The sequence below is a fragment of the Pocillopora verrucosa genome, chromosome 2 (assembly GCF_036669915.1).
Source record: "Pocillopora verrucosa isolate sample1 chromosome 2, ASM3666991v2, whole genome shotgun sequence".
In the NCBI taxonomy this organism is placed as follows: Eukaryota; Metazoa; Cnidaria; class Anthozoa; order Scleractinia; family Pocilloporidae; genus Pocillopora; species Pocillopora verrucosa.
Window position 1 is genome coordinate 11,503,556 of NC_089313.1, and position 20,562 is coordinate 11,524,117.

At 41.5% G+C, this 20,562-nt stretch overlaps 1 protein-coding gene across 1 annotated transcript; it reads right to left on the bottom strand.

Annotated features, from left to right (window-relative positions):
- Window positions 1–1,551: 1,551 nt before the first annotated feature.
- LOC136279235 (tetratricopeptide repeat protein 28-like) lies at window positions 1,552–20,248 on the bottom strand. The gene is made up of 6 exons (XM_066162837.1): window positions 19,926–20,248; window positions 13,922–14,070; window positions 11,645–12,286; window positions 6,830–7,210; window positions 2,192–4,309; window positions 1,552–1,800 (listed from the first exon to the last, which is right to left on the bottom strand). The coding sequence occupies exons 1-6, from the start codon at window positions 20,246–20,248 to the stop codon at window positions 1,778–1,780; spliced, it is 3,636 nt and encodes a 1,211-aa protein (XP_066018934.1). The 3' UTR covers window positions 1,552–1,777.
- Between the last annotated feature and the right edge of the window lie 314 nt (window positions 20,249–20,562).

Sequence of the window (20,562 nt, forward strand, 5' to 3'; positions counted from 1 at the left end):
GTAGGGAGAAACACGAGACGTAGTCGAGTGTTTCTTCCCACTTCCTTTCGTGCTCTAGCCGCTTCCTAAGTGCTTTTTAACAGAACAGAGCAAAGTGAAGGCTTCTCTATTTGTTTTATAATAAAGAATCCGTTAAATTCCCCATGTATTACTGTCAATTTTCAAAACAAACCATTTCCAAAGCGAACAACAGTGTCGTCAGCATGCTCTATACTCTCATAGAGCACGCTACAATAAGCCAATCAGAATCCCTGTTAGAATGGTTCAAGTAATCTGATTGGCTGTACAAGACAAAAGCTGTCAAAAGTGTCAAACCATCAAAGTTAAAAAAAAATCAAAGTTCACAATCTGCGATAGTTTACAAACTAAAATAATTCGGCAGGTCGAATTTAACGCTTTTGCCTGAAGTTTTTAATTTAGAATCTTGAAGTGAAATGTTCAGTGAACTTAAGCCGAATTATGGCTCATTAAAACACGCGGGTTTTTTTCACATGACAAGGTAGAAAACAAACTGTTCAAGGCGAGTGTTTTTTAAATGAACAACAGCCGAATTCACCGGAACATGAGGATCGCTCGGGATGACAGCGCCGCAAAACACGGCTGCAGTGACCGAAGTGACTTTCCACTCAACACATCGGAAAGGATATCAGAGCGAGCTCTTATTTTTTCACTCGAAGGGCGGCCGATGTAGTTTCTGAGGCTTGCTTCACTGTGATGACCGGAGATCGCCATGATAAGTGAGCTGCGATGGACTTCAGCATGATCATATTTGCTCAGACACCGTATTTATATTTTTCATCATTTCTGTTTTGTTCTGTTTTGTTTTTGAACTCTGAACTTTATATACTATACGAGTGTTGGCTGTGTTTGATTTTCATTACCATACGTAAGCTTGCAATCTAACTGAGCGTGAAAATCTTTAAAACTCGGAATGTCTATTTTGTTTTTTCTTTAGGGATTTTCGTATCTGCCCACGTTTTAATAACGTAAATAACGGCGCCTGGTATGTTTACAAACCTTTCTTTGGTTCTTCTGTTACTACTTGCCGGCTCGCTTGTTCCGAAATTTCACTTTCAATTATCGGAAAAAAGCTAAAAAGAAGTCCCGGAAAAGGTCGAACATGGTACAATTTGGCAGATGGCGTGACAGCTTTAGCTCAGTTCTATGCTCTATACTCTCATAGAGCACGCTCTTTCAACCAATGACAGCACGCGTTATATCCGAACTTTATTATAATGTTTTATGGCCATGTGATTTTGAATGTGACATTTCCACATCAGCGTGTTCTTGAGCTTTTGTAAAGCCGGAAGTGATACTTCTCTACTGGAGCAGATAACTTCAGACACGTATTTCTCCAGAATTTCGTCAGGTATCCTCTTTCCCCTCTTTTAGTCGTATTTTTAAGCTCTGTAGGATTTTTTTTCTAATGTGGAGTGCTTCGGATTTATTTTTAGGATGCGCAACGCTTAATGTCTTAACTTTACTGAATTCGTTTTACTCAAAAGGCTTACGTAGGTCAACATTGTTTCGTGCTTATTATAGCAGAATATAATTTTTGCGTGAAAAACAAAAAATTGTTGAGTACATAACCATTACCTCCTCCTGAGAATATTAGTAAAGAAAGCAGCAAAAATTGGAATAAATCTCCCCTAACCTGGGATAGCTCTTTTTTTTTAATGTCGATGAAATACCGGATAGAGTATTTTCTCTATTATTTCTAATAATTTATCCATCTAAGAGTCTTTTAATTCTGTTCCCTTCGAGTACTTGTCATTATTTACTCTATCGGGGTCTTTTTTCCTGCAAGAAAAAAATTGAAATAACCCAATTTATCATTACCTCAATTAACATTTTGGATATAAAGCAAACACAATTACACCAAGCACCATATATATAAATAATTGGCTATTACTTGTATCTCATTGGTAGAGAGGCATCTGTGAGATTCTATACTTTACACCAGAGAGCGGAGATAGTAACTCTTCAAAAAGGAAAAAAAGTGTGTGTGTATATATATATATATATATTTATATTTATGTACATATATATATATATATATATATATATAGATATAGATAGATAGATATCAAACTAGCCTTGATGTTCAAGGTAACAAAGGATCCCCATCCAATCAACAACCAGTAAGTCATAACTATTTTCACGTCTAATCTAACTTTAATTTAAGAAATACCTGTTCTCACTGAGTCTTGCCGCTGCGTGTCAAAGTCGAGTCTCACATCATCTCCAATCAGCGTAAACGAAGCCCACTCAGACATTTTGTTCAAGCCGTTTTTTCTCATCCACTTCATGGCATGATGAAGGGATTCACTGGCACTTCCACCTTCAAAGAGGTGTTCGTAGAACCGACTCATCAGCTGCTCTGTTGCTGAGTCTGGAATGGCCCACAGCGCAACCAACACCGAGCGAGCACCGGATCCTAAGAACGCACGGGCAATTCCTATAACTCCCTCGGCTCTTATCTCTCCACTTCCACTGTGACAGCAGCTAAGTACCACCAGTTTAGCTCTGACTTTCACTCGTGAGACATCAGCCATCGTCAACATGTAAGCTTCCTTCGGGATAGCGTTTTGACTGTTGGGAGTAGGAATGGGGGAGAGTGCAATTTCTCCTCTTTCCGCGTTACCATGGGCAGCAAAATGTATCAAGCTCACTGAACTTATCCGCTCAAGTACCGCCTGCTTCGTTGCTTTCTCTTCAACTAGAGGCGGAACACCCACCAGTCGTCCGACCATCTCCGCTTCCTTTCTTGCAGCTGGCAATGGTTGCAGCCAATTAACCTTGGGATTGCCTATTACCAAGGCACCAGTGTTGCTGTGATAGTCCTCTGGACTATCTTGAATGTTCTTGAGTGTTGTCAACGAAGGAATGATACGGATCTTATGGGTCTCTGACAAGTATTCGGCTCCTTCCTTTTCACTCAGGGCAGCAAAAGGAACTTTGTATAACCTGCGGTCAGGAACAATAATGACTTCAGGCTCATCAAGCAAATCATAAACGGGGGCAATGAACATTTTGTAACATAAATGTAGACTTGAAATCACTTTCTCGTCCTCGTCCTCGTCCTCGTCCTCGTCCTCCTCCACGAGTCGTAATCTTGCTGAGCTCTTTTGCGCGGGGGAGAGAGGTTGCAATTTAATCGTATTTAAAGACCGATCTTCACAATCTTTAGGGGGCAAAATACCAAGACTCCGGAAATTATCATCCAAAAATTGACTCAAATGCAAATCTTTGGGTAACCCAGCCTGAACTAGATTCTCTTCTGGTGATACTCTTCTATAGTGAAGGACTCCACTTGTTTTCAAGATCCACAAATGCAGACTATTCTGAAAATAAGAAATGTACAGACAAGTACAGTTTTTTTGCTTTCTTAAAATGTTCTCAATGCCAAACCAAGATTGTGGATTAGCAGAGATGTGCGTTTCAACCGAGTACTTCTCTGCCATTAAGTCTGATAGGCCTCTAGCTCGACCCAACTCCTCAACATAAATAGCATCCCGAGCATTTCCGGTGGCACAAAGCAAAGTACAAAGCAGTTTGTAAGGAAATATTCCTGTGTCCTCCAGTAACGATGTTTTGAACTGATCATTGGCGCCCAAGAAATATCTCAGCTCCTCATACTTTTCAATGCACAGATGAAGACACGACATCGAGTCTTTGATTTTATATTGGTAAAAATACAAAACGGCGTAATTTACGAGGATTTCGAACTCTTTTCTTCCATTTCCAATATCTCTGGATATGAATAAAGCTTTCTCCAAGCATACTTCCGAAGCTTCAAAATCACCAACAGTTCTAAACACAGCGGTACCTAGGTTTCCATAACATGATGCCTCCCCTTCTCTGTCGCCAATTTCAGTTCTGATAACAAGCGCTTTTTGGAGATACTCTTTAGCCTTGTCGTATTGGCCAACGGACATAAACACAGTACCTAGGCTTCCATAGTTAGCTGCCTCCCCTCTTCTGTTGCCAATTTCAGTTGTGATGACAAGCGCTTTTTGGAGATACTCTTTAGCCTTGTCGTATTGGCCAACGGACATAAACACAGTACCTAGGCTTCCATAGTTAGCTGCCTCCCCTCTTCTGTTGCCAATTTCAGTTGTGATGACAAGCGCTTTTTGGAGATACTCTTCAGCCTTGTCGTATTGGCCAAGCGACTTAAACACAGTACCGAGGTTTCCATAGTTAGCTGCCTCCCCTTTTCTGTCGCCAATTTCAGTTGTGATGACAAGCGCTTTTTGGAGATACTCTTTAGCCTTGTCGTATTGGCCAACGGACATAAACACAGTACCTAGGTTTTCATAACATGATGCTTCCCCTTCTCTGTCGCCAATATCAGTTATGATGACAAGCGCTTTTTGGAGATACTCTTTAGCCTTGTCGTATTGGCCAACGGACATAAACACAGTACCTAGGCTTCCATAGTTAGCTGCCTCCCCTTTTCTGTCGCCAATTTCAGTTGTGATGACAAGCGCTTTTTGGAGATACTCTTTAGCCTTGTCGTATTGGCCAACGGACATAAACACAGTACCTAGGCTTCCATAGTTAGCTGCCTCCCCTCTTCTGTTGCCAATTTCAGTTGTGATTACAAGCGCTTTTTGGAGATACTCTTCAGCCTTGTCGTATTGGCCAAGCGACTTAAACACAGTACCGAGGTTTCCATAGTTAGCTGCCTCCCCTTTTCTGTCGCCAATTTCAGTTGTGATGACAAGCGCTTTTTGGAGATACTCTTTAGCCTTGTCGTATTGGCCAACGGACGTAAACACAGTACCGAGGTTTCCATAACATGATGCCTCCCCTTCTCTGTCGCCAATTTCAGTTGTGATGACAAGCGCTTTTTGGAGATACTCTTCAGCCTTGTCGTATTGGCCAACGGACATAAACACAGTACCTAGGTTTTCATAACATGATGCTTCCCCTTCTCTGTCGCCAATATCAGTTATGATGACAAGCGCTTTTTGGAGATACTCTTTAGCCTTGTCGTATTGGCCAACGGACATAAACACAGTACCTAGGCTTCCATAGTTAGCTGCCTCCCCTTTTCTGTCGCCAATTTCAGTTGTGATGACAAGCGCTTTTTGGAGATACTCTTTAGCCTTGTCGTATTGGCCAACGTACATAAACACAGTACCGAGGTTTCCATAGTTAGCTGCCTCCCCTTTTCTGTGGCCAATTTCAGTTGTGATGACAAGCGCTTTTTGGAGATACTCTTCAGCCTTGTCGTATTGGCCAACGGACAGAAACACACTACCTAGGCTTCCATAGTTAGCTGCCTCCCCTCTTCTGTCGCCAATTTCAGTTGTGATGACAAGCGCTTTTTGGAGATACTCTTTAGCCTTGTCGTATTGGCCAACGGACAGAAACACACTACCTAGGTTTCCATAGTGAGCCGCCTCCCCTTCTCTGTCGCCAATTTCAGTTGTGATGACAAGCGCTTTTTGGAGATACTCTTTAGCCTTGTCGTATTGGCCAACTGACAGAAACACACTACCTAGGTTTCCATAGCTAGCTGCCTCCCCTCTTCTGTCGCCAATTTCAGCTGTGATGACAAGCGCTTTTTGGAGATACTCTTCAGCCTTGTCGTATTGGCCAAGCGACTTAAACACAGTACCGAGGATTCCATAGTTAGCTGCCTCCCCTTTTCTGTCGCCAATTTCAGTTGTGATCACAAGCACTTTTTGGAGATACTCTTCAGCCTTGTCGTATTGGCCAAGCGACTTAAACACAGTACCTAGGTTTCCAGAAGATGATGCTTCTCCGCTTCTGTCGCCAATTTTGGTTGTTATGGCAAGCGCTTTTTGGAGATACTCTTTAGCCTTGTCGTATTGGCCAACGGACATAAACACAGTACCGAGGTTTCCATAGTTAGCTGCCTCCCCTTTTCTGACGCCAATTTCAGTTCTGATGACAAGCGCTTTTTGGAGATACTCTTTAGCCTTGTCGTATTGGCCAACTGACAGAAACACACTACCTAGGTTTCCATAACATGATGCTTCCCCTTCTCTGTCGCCAATATCAGTTCTGATGACAAGCGCTTTTTGGAGATACTCTTCAGCCTTGTCGTATTGGCCAACGGACAGAAACACACTACCTAGGTTTCCATAACATGATGCTTCCCCTTCTCTGTCGCCAATATCAGTTCTGATGACAAGCGCTTTTTGGAGATACTCTTTAGCCTTGTCGTATTGGCCAACGGACATAAACACAGTACCTAGGTTTCCATAGTGATTCGCCTCCCCTTCTCTGTCGCCAAGTTCAGTTGTGATGACAAGCGCTTTTTGGAGATACTCTTTAGCCTTGTCGTATTGGCCAACGGACGTAAACACAGTACCGAGGTTTCCATAGTTAGCTGCCTCCCCTTTTCTGTCGCCAATTTCAGTTGTGATGACAAGCGCTTTTTGGAGATACTCTTCAGCCTTGTCGTATTGGCCAACGGACATAAACACAGTACCTAGGCTTCCATAGTTAGCTGCCTCCCCTCTTCTGTCGCCAATTTCAGTTGTGATGACAAGCGCTTTTTGGAGATACTCTTTAGCCTTGTCGTATTGGCCAACGGACGTAAACACAGTACCGAGGTTTCCATAGTTAGCTGCCTCCCCTTTTCTGTCGCCAATTTCAGTTGTGATGACAAGCGCTTTTTGAAGATACTCTTCAGCCTTGTCGTATTGGCCAACGGACATAAACACAGTACCTAGGCTTCCATAGTTAGCTGCCTCCCCTCTTCTGTCGCCAATTTCAGTTGTGATGACAAGCGCTTTTTGGAGATACTCTTTAGCCTTGTCGTATTGGCCAACGGACAGAAACACACTACCTAGGTTTCCATAGTGAGCCGCCTCCCCTTTTCTGTCGCCAATTTCAGTTCTGATGACAAGCGCTTTTTGGAGATACTCTTTAGCCTTGTCGTATTGGCCAACTGACAGAAACACACTACCTAGGTTTCCATAGCTAGCTGCCTCCCCTCTTCTGTCGCCAATTTCAGCTGTGATGACAAGCCCTTTTTGGAGATACTCTTCAGCCTTGTCGTATTGGCCAAGCGACTTAAACACAGTACCGAGGTTTCCATAGTTAGCTGCCTCCCCTTTTCTGTCGCCAATTTCAGTTGTGATGACAAGCGCTTTTTGGAGATACTCTTCAGCCTTGTCGTATTGGCCAAGCGACTTAAACACAGTACCTAGGGCTCCATACCATGATGCTTCTCCGCTTCTGTCGCCAATTTTGGTTGTTATGGCAAGCGCTTTTTGGAGATACTCTTTAGCCTTGTCGTATTGGCCAACGGACATAAACACAGTACCGAGGTTTCCATAGTTAGCTGCCTCCCCTTTTCTGTGGCCAATTTCAGTTGTGATGACAAGCGCTTTTTGGAGATACTCTTCAGCCTTGAAGTATTGGCCAACAGTTTTAAACACAGTACCTAGGTTTCCATAACATGATGCCTCCCCTTCTCTGTCGCCAATTTCAGTTGTGATGACAAGCGCTTTTTGGAGATACTCTTCAGCCTTGTCGTATTGGCCAACGGACAGAAACACACTACCTAGGTTTTCATAACATAATGCTTCTCCGCTTCTGTCGCCAATATCAGTTGTGATGACAAGCGCTTTTTGGAGATACTCTTCAGCCTTGTCGTATTGGCCAACGGACAGAAACAAACTACCTAGGTTTCCATAACATGATGCTTCCCCTTTCCTGTCGCCAATATCAGTTCTGATGACAAGCGCTTTTTTGAGATACTCTTTAGCCTTGTCGTATTGGCCAACGGACATAAACACAGTAGCGAGGTTTCCATAGTTAGCTGCTTCCCCTTTTCTGTTGCCAATTTCAGTTGTGATGACCAGCGCTTTTTGGAGATACTCTTTAGCCTTGTCGTATTGCCCAACTGACAGAAACACACTACCTAGGTTTCCATAACATGATGCTTCCTCTTCTCTGTCGCCAATATCAGTTCTGATGACAAGCGCTTTTTGGAGATACTCTTCAGCCTTGTCGTATTGGCCAACGGACAGAAACACAGTACTTAGGTTTCCATAACATGATGCTTCTCCGCTTCTGTCGCCAATATCAGTTGTGATGACAAGCGCTTTTTGGAGATACTCTTCAGCCTTGTCGTATTGGCCAACGGACATAAACACAGTACCTAGGCTTCCATAGTTAGCTGCGTCCCCTCTTCTGTCGCCAATTTCAGTTGTGATGACAAGCGCTCTTTGGAGATACTCTTCAGCCTTGTCGTATTGGCCAAGCGACTTAAACACAGTACCGAGGATTCCATAGTTAGCTGCCTCCCCTTTTCTGTCGCCAATTTCAGTTGTGTTGACAAGCGCTTTTTGGAGATACTCTTTAGCCTTGTCGTATTGGCCAACAGTTTTAAACACAGTACCTAGGTTTCCATAACATGATGCCTCCCCTTCTCTGTTGCCAATTTCAGTTGTGATGACAAGCGCTTTTTGGAGATACTCTTCAGCCTTGTCGTATTGGCCAACGGACAGAAACACACTACCTAGGTTTTCATAACATGATGCTTCCCCTTCTCTGTCGCCAATATCAGTTGTGATGACAAGCGCTTTTTGGAGATACTCTTTAGCCTTGTCGTATTGGCCAACGGACATAAACACAGTACCTAGGCTTCCATAGTTAGCTGCCTCCCCTCTTCTGTCGCCAATTTCAGTTGTGATGACAAGCGCTTTTTGGAGATACTCTTTAGCCTTGTCGTATTGGCCAACGGACATAAACACAGTACCGAGGTTTCCATAGTTAGCTGCCTCCCCTTTTCTGTGGCCAATTTCAGTTGTGATGACAAGCGCTTTTTGGAGATACTCTTCAGCCTTGTCGTATTGGCCAACGGACATAAACACAGTACCTAGGCTTCTATAGTTAGCTGCCTCCCCTCTTCTGTCGCCAATTTCAGTTGTGATGACAAGCGCTTTTTGGAGATACTCTTTACCCTTGTCGTATTGGCCAACGGACAGAAACACACTACCTAGGTTTCCATAGTGAGCCGCCTCCCCTTCTCTGTCGCCAATTTCAGTTCTGATGACAAGGGCTTTTTGGAGATACTCTTTAGCCTTGTCGTATTGGCTAACTGACAGAAACACACTACCTAGGTTTCCATAGGTAGCTGCCTCCCCTCTTCTGTCGCCAATTTCAGCTGTGATGACAAGCGCTTTTTGGAGATACTCTTCAGCCTTGTCGTATTGGCCAAGCGACTTAAACACAGTACCGAGGTTTCCATAGTTAGCTGCCTCCCCTTTTCTGTCGCCAATTTCAGTTGTGATGACAAGCGCTTTTTGGAGATACTCTTCAGCCTTGTCGTATTGGCCAAGCGACTTAAACACAGTACCTAGGTTTCCAGAAGATGATGCTTCTCCGCTTCTGTCGCCAATTTTGGTTGTTATGGCAAGCGCTTTTTGGAGATACTCTTTAGCCTTGTCGTATTGGCCAACGGACATAAACACAGTACCGAGGTTTCCATAGTTAGCTGCCTCCCCTTTTCTGACGCCAATTTCAGTTCTGATGACAAGCGCTTTTTGGAGATACTCTTTAGCCTTGTCGTATTGGCCAACTGACAGAAACACACTACCTAGGTTTCCATAACATGATGCTTCCCCTTCTCTGTCGCCAATATCAGTTCTGATGACAAGCGCTTTTTGGAGATACTCTTCAGCCTTGTCGTATTGGCCAACGGACAGAAACACACTACCTAGGTTTTCATAACATGATGCTTCCCCTTTTCTGTCGCCAATATCAGTTCTGATGACAAGCGCTTTTTGGAGATACTCTTTAGCCTTGTCGTATTGGCCAACGGACGTAAACACAGTACCGAGGTTTCCATAGTTTGCTGCTTCCCCTTTTCTGTCGCCAATTTCAGTTGTGATGACAAGTGCTTTTTGGAGATACTCTTCAGCCTTGTCGTATTGGCCAACGGACATAAACACAGTACCTAGGCTTCCATAGTTAGCTGCCTCCCCTCTTCTGTCGCCAATTTCAGTTGTGATGACAAGCGCTTTTTGGAGATACTCTTTAGCCTTGTCGTATTGGCCAACGGACGTAAACAAAGTACCGAGGTTTCCATAGTTAGCTGCCTCCCCTTTTCTGTCGCCAATTTCAGTTGTGATGACAAGCGCTTTTTGGAGATACTCTTCAGCCTTGTCGTATTGGCCAACGGACATAAACACAGTACCTAGGCTTCCATAGTTAGCTGCCTCCCCTCTTCTGTCGCCAATTTCAGTTGTGATGACAAGCGCTTTTTGGAGATACTCTTTAGCCTTGTCGTATTGGCCAACGGACAGAAACACACTACCTAGGTTTCCATAGTGAGCCGCCTCCCCTTCTCTGTCGCCAATTTCAGTTCTGATGACAAGCGCTTTTTGGAGATACTCTTTAGCCTTGTGGTATTGGCCAACTAACAGAAACACACTACCTAGGTTTCCATAGCTAGCTGCCTCCCCTCTTCTGTCGCCAATTTCAGCTGTGATGACAAGCGCTTTTTGGAGATACTTTTCAGCCTTGTCGTATTGGCCAAGCGACTTAAACACAGTACCGAGGTTTCCATAGTTAGCTACCTCCCCTTTTCTGTCGCCAATTTCAGTTGTGATGACAAGCGCTTTTTGGAGATATTCTTTAGCCTTGTCGTATTGGCCAAGCGACTTAAACACAGTACCTAGGTTTCCATAAGATGATGCTTCTCCGCTTCTGTCGCCAATTTTGGTTGTTATGGCAAGCGCTTTTTGGAGATACTCTTTAGCCTTGTCGTATTGGCCGACGGACATAAACACACTACCGAGGTTTCCATAGTTAGCTGCCTCCCCTTTTCTGTCGCCAATTTCAGTTGTGATGACAAGCGCTTTTTGGAGATACTCTTTAGCCTTGTCGTATTGGCCAACAGTTTTAAACACAGTACTTAGGTTTCCATAACATGATGCCTCCCCTTCTCTGTCGCCAATTTCAGTTGTGATGACAAGCGCTTTTTGGAGATACTCTTTAGCCTTGTCGTATTGGCCAACGGACAGAAACACACTACCTAGGTTTTCATAACATGATGCTTCTCCGCTTCTGTCGCCAATATCAGTTGTGATGACAAGCGCTTTTTGGAGATACTCTTTAGCCTTGTCGTATTGGCTAACGGACAGAAACACACTACCTAGGTTTCCATAACATGATGCTTCCCCTTCTCTGTCGCCAATATCAGTTCTGATGACAAGCGCTTTTTGGAGATACTCTTTAGCCTTGTCGTATTGGCAAACGGACATAAACACACTACCGAGGTTTCCATAGTTAGCTGCCTCCCCTTTTCTGTCGCCAATTTCAGTTCTGATGACAAGCGCTTTTTGGAGATACTCTTTAGCCTTGTCGTATTGGCCAACTGACAGAAACACACTACCTAGGTTTCCATAACATGATGCTTCCCCTTCTCTGTCGCCAATATCAGTTCTGATGACAAGCGCTTTTTGGAGATACTCTTCAGCCTTGTCGTATTGGCCAACGGACAGAAACACAGTACTTAGGTTTCCATAACATGATGCTTCTCCGCTTCTGTCGTCAATATCAGTTGTGATGACAAGCGCTTTTTGGAGATACTCTTCAGCCTTGTCGTATTGGCCAACGGACATAAACACAGTATCTAGGTTTTCATAACATGATGCTTCCCCTTCTCTGTCGCCAATATCAGTTCTGATGACAAGCGCTTTTTGGAGATACTCTTTAGCCTTGTCGTATTGGCCAACGGACATAAACACAGTACCGAGGTTTCCATAGTTAGCTGTCTCCCCTTTTCTGTCGCCAATTTCAGTTGTGATGACAAGTGCTTTTTGGAGATACTCTTCAGCCTTGTCGTATTGGCCAAGCGACTTAAACACAGTACCTAGGTTTCCATAACATGATGCTTCTCCGCTTCTGTCGCCAATTTTGGTTGTTATGGCAAGGGCCTTCTCAACATATTCCTTTGCCTTTAGGCTTTCGCCAAGTTTATAAAGCATAATTCCATACTCTCTGTATAAGTAAAACAGTTTCCTCCCGTATCTTTCCGCACTTATGTAGTCAGAAATATGACGATACGCGCTGAAAAGAATGGTACAGATGTCGCTGTAAAATTGTAGCAGTGCCGAATCAAATTGGTCATTGCTGTTTTGATCGGTGCAAGTTAGCAAAATCAAACATTCGCTGCATATCTCAATGGCTTTCTGAATGCGATCTGAGTTGAGCAAGAACAGGGCAACAAGTAAAGCGATGCTCATGAATGGTGTCATGGCTTCTGCTGTTAGGTTTCCACTGCAATCCTCTCCTGTTATCAGGGAAACATTATTTTTCTTAACACAACACTAAACAAAAAAAGAAAAAAAAAATGAAAACGGGCGGAGTGGATCGGTAATTTGCTCGAACATTACCACATCACTGGTCTTACCTTTGAAGGGGTTAATCCAGTGACTGAAATATGGCAACAAGCAAATGACATCAGAGATAAGAGGTGGCTTGACTTTCAGTAATAATCAATAGTCATACTTAATAGTACTTCATATTTCTTTTGAGGAAGGGAGAGGTGGGGGATGAATTTCGGTTTTGTACGTCACACTTTTGTGACCAATGATAGAATTGAACATGTAAAAATAAACTATTTATTAACAGGAAACGTCAGGCTTCTGTGTCCATCTATTTCGAAAATTGAAATTTCATTACAAGATCGATGCCAACAGAACCAAAGCTTCTTTCTTTAAACGGTAAGCTATCTGTGAGCGATAATCAACTTTTCATGAACTGATATGGAAAACCGATCCGTAGTTTACTCCGCAGTGAATCTATTTCGGTTTTGTACGTCACATTTTTATAACTTCAAATCGACCATCTTTCGTTCCCCATACAATTCCTTATGACGTGTTCAACTCTGGTAAGTTAACACCGAGTCACACAACGCGTGACGCTTTCATGAATTAATCGTTTGCTTTTTCTCGAGTGTGAGCTTGGGCCGCCTCTGTTGACATCAGTAAAGGACATTCTGCATGACAAATATGTCTTAATAAAGGATTGATTTTAGTTTTTGATCACGTGATTGTGGGAACCATCAGTTTCTTAAACTAAACAATGCTGAGCAATCTTAGTTAAATTCTGGTTGAAATTTATTGTATGAAACCTTAACTGTTTTAAGAAAGCCATTTAACGGTGGAGATATGAAGCATCCGATCAACGGAAAAGTACGCCTATACTACGTATGCAGTAACATTGAATTTAAGAAAGTCTTAGTTTCTCTCAGAAAATTAAAACATCTCTCTTCGTGAGCGCGCAGCGTCATGACTTATCTTCTTATGCGAGGCTCTAGCGCTTAAGCAGACAAAAAAACAGATTACGGTGTTTAGAAAAATATGTACCGTAGAACCCGCCGCTAGTATCTAAAAGTTTAAGTGAATGGTTTCTCGACCATGAAACGTTTGTGTACAAGTAGAAAACGGAAATTCAATTGGAATCTACCGCGATCTCTGAATCGATCGTTAAACTCTCCTAAAAAAGCCTCATAGCCTCTGGAAAACCACGTAATGAAGCACTACGGATTTCCTATGATGTCAGCGTGGGACAGTCTAGTTTTATGATCATCAATTTCTCAAATTGAACGATACTCAATAACCTTGTTTTAGTTAATGAGGATAAATTATACGGTATAGAGCCACAGAGATTTAAAAAAGTCGCCGTAGAATCAATTTATTTCACTGTGGTGACGATTCAATCGCGCCATCAACCGCTTTAACGAAGGGCTAACACTCGAAACGTAACATATCGCAAACATAAAGATCAGGTACTGGATAAAGTAAATAATAAAGGGATAAAGCAGCTACTGGGCTTTGCCATAAGAGCCTTACCTCTCTACAGTTACTAAATGACTAAGGCTGATAAAAACCGAGTGACTAGAAAAGATTTTCAATCGCACTTACCAAGATGTTGACAATGTGGCTGATGCTTTCAAAATGAAACAACAAAAATAACGAATTACTTTTCCCAACCTTCCGAACTTCCGCTGTCACATTGTTTAATGTATCCAGATCACGTGTGTTCAGGGTATTCCCTTCCCCCTCGGGGCTAATCGAAATAAAAGGAAAAGTTTTAAATTGCATATTTTTTTGTGTGCCCGTATGCCCGTCTATCGCGTCCCATTTAGGTTAAAAATTTTTAACAGTTAGTGGTCATATGATAACATGCTTATTGACAGAATTTGGTGGGACCAGTGGGGAAAATATTAAGCTCAGGGTTATGAAGAAAGGACCTCGCTGCGCCCCCTACCACTCAATAAGTACACAGTATTTCGTTTTCGTACGTCACACTTTTATCAGTCATGATGTAATTGAACATGGAAAATGAAAAGTGTTATTCTTTTTCCAACAGGAAATGTCAGGCTTCAGTGTTTACCCCTTTGAGAGGTTTGATTTTCATCACAAGATCAATCACAGTACAACCTAAGTCCCTTCTTTTTAACGCTAAGCTATCTTTTCGTGATAATAAACTCATTGTCTTCGTGAACTTTTCATTTTCTAGCGGGTGTGATTTGCATGATCGAAGCCAAAACTACTAAAAAAAACCAAGTGACTGTAATTCGGTTTTGCAAGTCACACTTTTATAACTAATGATGGTTATAAAATAATTGAGATAGTTCGTTTGCTCTCAATAGGCCAACTAGTTAGTTTAGATGAGAGTATGTAAACACAGCTTGTTTGGACGTCACACTTTTAATGTTTGCCGGCGCAATTTGAAAACATTTCAAACTCAAAGTTTTCCCAATACCCGCACAGTAATCTCAAGTGTAAGTGATAAATATTGGAATTGGAGAAGTATGTGCCAATTTTTGATCTAGGGTTTGACTTCCATCCCTTCCCCAGTGAGGAACAAGAAGGAGGAAAAAGAGGAACTAGAACTCTTTTGCTTGCCTTGATGACCATGAACTGTGTGGCCTAGTCGAGGGAGTTCAAGTAGACGATAAATATGCAAAAAAATGCGCAGAAAACATCGAAATGTAAGGAAACAAGGAAAAATTCTGGAAAAAAACATTTTGTTCTTCGCGCCCTACTTTCAAAGAAACACTTGGAAAACTGTATATCACTGAAAAGCTTATTAAGTATCGAAGAAAGTTTTAAAAGTTTGTTTTTTTCCCAGCAAATTTAATTTCAATGTTTTCTCTAAAAAAGAGTAAATAAAATAGAAGTTTGAAATTTGACCAGATCTTGTTGACAGTAACCTCAAATCAAAACTCACAATTCAAGGCAGTAACAAAACAGTTTTTTTGTTATTGCCTTCGCTACATTACAAAACTGAAGGAACCGTTTGTTCGTTGCGGCTGAACGAAAACAAAAATCATGCTGCCTAGGTCTCGAAGGCAGGGTAATTAGTTTATTTTTCAAAAATGACATTTAGTTGCCCTTTTGCTGTGCCCTGAGCAAACGCTGGTCCCTCGTAAAAATGCCGAATTAATCAAGTCGATTTTGAAATTAACGCAGGGGTCATATCATCGAAAGAACTCGGTGACACTGATTGCAAAATGAGAAACTTTCAAAGTGTGGCTGCATTTTTCAAGATAAACAAACAGTGACGTGGCTTGATTAAATTTCCTGAACTTAAGAGTCGTCAGATATATTGACAACTGACATACTTAGACGTTAAGTCAAGTACATATGTATTCAAATTGGGGAAACTTTGTGTAAATATTGTTTGAAAGGGAAGGTAATTGATTAATTACCAAAATTACCGACCAATTGCCTAAATTTAGATAGATTTTGCTTTTTGGAAGTTTCTCAGATATCACTGGCTAATTTTCAGCTGGTTAAGATGTCACTTTTTTACCTATGTATTTTCTACCCTTCTTTAACTTCATTCGCTTGCAGTTTATCACTTCTCTTTGTCGGAATAGTGGTTAAGATATCCGTGCTTATCTGTTCAAGTTACCAAATTTTCCAGCTTTTGCATGATTCAATTCTGATCTATTCAGATTCACCGTAAAAAGGAAATAAACAACTGGTTTCCTTGGTTTCCCATCCTGTTATCACTGAAAACTTTCCACTTGAATATTCTCTTCGCATATCTTTTTTTTCCTCTAGTTGCTGCTTCCTGTTCTCTGTTTTTGCACTTAGCTTGTTTTGAAGCCAAAACAAAGGTAAAAATACAAAATATACCACTGAAAGATATTGACAACGTAAGCAATTAGAAAAAAGGCTCTAAAATGGCAAATTACGAAAATACGCGGTCATTCAAGACTGCTGTTTCTCAGTGAAGGCGAGGCCCCTCTTTGATGAGGAAAATGGCTGTTGTTCAGTTGTGTATTTTAGCGCTGTTTGTGGCTTCCACAAAGAGTAGTAGTATGTATTACATGTATTCCAACATGATCATACTCGATGGCAAAAGAAATTACTATGTTTTCTACAACTACAATGAGTCCGCGGACACACTGGAGTTTATGGTGCAAATCAGTTTAAGTTGGTTTCGGTGTTGCTGAAGTAGCATCAAATAAATATATGTTATTTGCCAGCCCACGGCCTCGGGCGGACTGACTTAGACTGGTGAATAACATCTTTATTTTTTCCTTAAACTGAACTAAATTCCTTCCAAAACATCCCGAATGATTTAGGGCTGTAATTACAGCAGGATCCTCCATAAATTGAGCAATATTTGAGCGGGTAAATGATAGTTAAAATAGAGGTGATGCAAATTAAAGAGAGATGCTGCATCAAAACATTTCCATGTACGTAATGAATAAGATAAGGGTGATTTAAAATTCTTCCTAAAAAACTTTGGAACATTTTTACAAGTATCTGTCACAATCTGACACAAGTGAATTGAAGAGCGCGTAAGAAAAAAAAAGGGCATGTACACTTGAAAAAGCAACCAAACTAGTTTAGCAAGGACTGTCACGACAATGTTTTCTCCAAAAGCAGTCAATGATCTGACGGAAAGTATTATTCACTCTCGTCGACGATTAATTCACGTGCGAAGATTTACTGCTGCTCATGAAGTAAATGGCGAGGAAAATAATTGCAAGTAAATTCAAATTTTCTATTTTGAAGTTGTAAGAGTTTGCTCGTTTGTTTGCTGCAATGGCGTGTGTAAATCTGGTCTTTCCTTCACACAAAATCTAAATTCGAATGAGCTGAGACACTTCAACGAGACACAATGGGATTTAATGCGTATATTTGTTGTAGAACTGAAAACTTCGCTCGTCCTTTTACAACGAACAAATTGTTTGACAGAACTAGGACATTAAATGAATGAAGGTTCCATCGATTAATTCAATTTTGACCAAATACCTCACGTTTTAACTTTCTAAGTATTTTTTGTGAAGGATTGAAATTAATTACAGACAGGTTTTAGGCCGCTTATCAACCAATTTAATGGCACTTAAGCTTATACAAATTAATTTCGAAACCAATATTTTTCTGTCAACCAAGGTGATTTGAGAGAGAGAAAAGAGAGGATTCATAAGTTAGTAATAGGTTTGAGTTAGTGACCGACGTCTTTGCTTAGAAATGCTGCCTGTCGGGAAAAACGCATACGGACCGCGCAGAACCAATCAGATTGTAGGATACGTTGCCGTGCCCTCTGAGAAAAAAATAAGGGAGAATTAATGAGAGGGAGATATGGAGAGCGAATCAGCATTTCCTCAAACGATGTGAGTGTTCCAACTCTAGCGAATGAATTTCGGATTTGTACATCACTCTTTTATAACCACTGATGGAATTGAACATGTAAAAACAACTTATTTCATTCCTTTTAACAGGGAACGTCAGGCTTCTGTGTCTATCCCATTGGAAGATTTTCATCCCGAGATCGATACCAGTAGAACCAAAGCTTCTTTCTTTGAACGGTAAGCTATCTTTGCGCGATAATCAACTTTTCAGACTGATATGGAAAACCAATCCGTAGTTTACTCCGCAGTGAATCTATTTCGGTTTTGCACATCACCCTTTTTCAACCTCAGATGGATTTGAGCATGCAAAAGTGAAACATTTATTTCCTCTTATCAGGGAACCTAAGGCTTCACGGTCCATCCCTTTGGAATGGTTTGATTTTCATCACAATGTCCTCGTGACCTTTTCGTTTTCTAGCGGGTGTGATTTTCACGATCCAAGACAAAACTTCAAACGGTTATAAGATACTTGAGATAGTTCGCACGCTCTCATAGGTCACTGAAAGACAAACTAAAACCAGAAGTGAAGCTGATTCACGTATAGTCCGACCTATCAAACCTAAAGCTTCCGCGACTCCAGATTTACCGCACGAACGAGATGTTGTTGTTGTGTTCAAATCTATTCTGAAAAGAGACCACAGTCCAGAACAAACCAAATGCACCCCTTTATCGGGTGTTAATCATACTACAAAAAACTCTGATAAAAGTTGGTTCAAAGCCAATGCAATGGGAGTTAACAAACTTAACAGTCTCATGAAAACAATAGCTGAAAAAGACGGTCTTGACAACTCTCACCTTACGAACCACAGTGCGTGAAAACGAATGATTCAAACATTGAATGATAAGGGTATTCCTTCTAATCATATATAATGCAGTTATCAGGACACAAAAATGTGCAGAGTACTTACAACTACAGTCATCTTTCACAAAAAACAATGGAAAAGTATGTCAAGAATATTGAGTGGCCCGACTTCAATAGTTCAAACTGAAACACACTCTTGTCGAAACAAAGTCAAACGCCGACAGCAGCAGGGCTATTCGAGGATGCTGTGCTTTACGGAAGAAATTTCAACGTCAAGTCGTCCTCGTCTTCAGCAGAAGCACATAAACAACAAACTTATAGAGGAATAACATGCATATTTGACTCTTCAGACGACGAAGACACTACATGAGTTCACCTTTGACATAGAAAGAGTCAGCTTCGTTGAAAAGCTAAGTACTTATTTTTGTCAAGCTTTTCCTCCTTTTTCTTTAGGATATTTTTGAATGAATACTTACGAAAATTAATTCGTTGCTAATAAACTGTCATGTTGTAAGCTTAGTTAATTCATTTCAGTATTTAATTTCACCATTTCCAGCCTTGATTTAACTTGTAAGGCACCTTTTTTGTTAGTTCCATAGAATTAGCTTTCAAACCTAAGTGGATACTTGTAAAAGCGACTTGATAAATCACTTTGAATTTCAAGAAAATCTCAGTTCGTATATAATAAACAAACTCACTCTCTCGCTTAGCCTCGTTCGTTCGTTTTGTGAAAGTGGTCAACTGTACCGCGGGCACGCTAACACCACGGCTTTGTCCAGTAGTCCAGTGGTCAGTGCACTGGGCTCCGAGTCAGACGACCCAGGTTCTAGTCCTGGCCGGGGCAAGGCGTTGTGTCCTTGAGACGTGCAGGAAAAATGCGAGCTCCGCTCCTCGGCTTGGCTAAATCTATATATTATGCTGGAGAGCTTGTTAGTAGTAGTCCATGGTTCGGCCGGACATGTTTGCTTGCCTTTTGACTGTGAGAACTCTGGGTATAGAATGGTTTCAACGCAAGGAGTCTTGAAACAGTTAAAAAAAACACCGTGGGCAGCTATGGAGGACTTTCCTGGTAAGTAGCTGTGTTTTCTTCTCGATCCGTGCCTTATCCTTGCTAAAAAATAATAGGGAAGAAAACACAGTTACTTACCAAGAAAGTCCTCCATGGCTGCTCACGATGTTTAAAACCCCCTGCGTTGAAATTATTCTGTGCCCAGAGTTCTCACGGTCAAACAGGCAAAATCCAGCCGAACCATGGACGCTGGAAATCATCGGCTACTACAGACAAGCTCTCCAGCATATTACTCTTTTCTCGAGACCACCGAAAATTATACTTTACAAATTCGGCGCAAAAATCAGGTTTGTTCAAGTCCCCGAGTCCCACGTCCCCGAGTCCCAGTCCTCACGTCTCAGTCTCACTTTTAGTCACAGCCCTAAATCCCTCATATGCGGTGAAACATGGTTTACCTACCAAACATGTCTGAGGCATCAGAAGGCTGCGCGTTAGAGGACAAAGCGAGTTGTACTCGAGTTTCTGCCGAGAATAACATAAGAAGGAGATTTGTGGGAACGAAGTCTAATGCTGGAAAGACGACTGAAAAACTCGTAGGTATAATGTAGTTGATATCGGCTTGTAATTCACTATGCACGTGCACACGTTTACGTCGAAGGAACAGAATTGTAATCGTTCCCACTCTCAAACACATTTTTAACGCAATTTCTTCCTTTCTCTTCCTTTTTTTGTCGTATTCCTTTCCTTTAGGTGCACACGGTATAATTTTTACGTTCATGTCGTACTTTAATATGTATCCTAAGCCCAATAAATGGATGAAAACTGAGTTGTTTTTTTTTTGCTTGTTTTGGTTTGTTTTGTTTTAATTTCCTTGTCTGTAACCTTGCACTGTTACTTATAATTTGATATACTAGTCGAAATCCTCAGCCCTGGACCCAGTATACATGCCTAAGTCTCTGATCCCTGGGGGATAATATGGTAAGATTTCCGCTCAGCTCCATTCTTCATTATGCATACATATCTTGGATAACTGAAGGAAAACGATGGCGAAAACAATAGATTACCTTTGTTTTACAATTGTATGGGACTGTA

Coding starts and splice junctions, on each gene's coding strand:
- LOC136279235 (XM_066162837.1), bottom strand. CDS start 20,248: ATGAACGTAAAAATTATACCGTGTGCACCTAAAGGAAAGGAATACGAC. Junction 14,071..19,925: donor GCCTCAGACATGTTTGGTAG/GTAAACCATGTT, acceptor TATTTCGATTAG/CCCCGAGGGGGAAGGGAATA. Junction 4,310..6,829: donor GGCTCACTATGGAAACCTAG/GTAGTGTGTTTC, acceptor ATGAAAACCTAG/GTACTGTGTTTATGTCCGTT.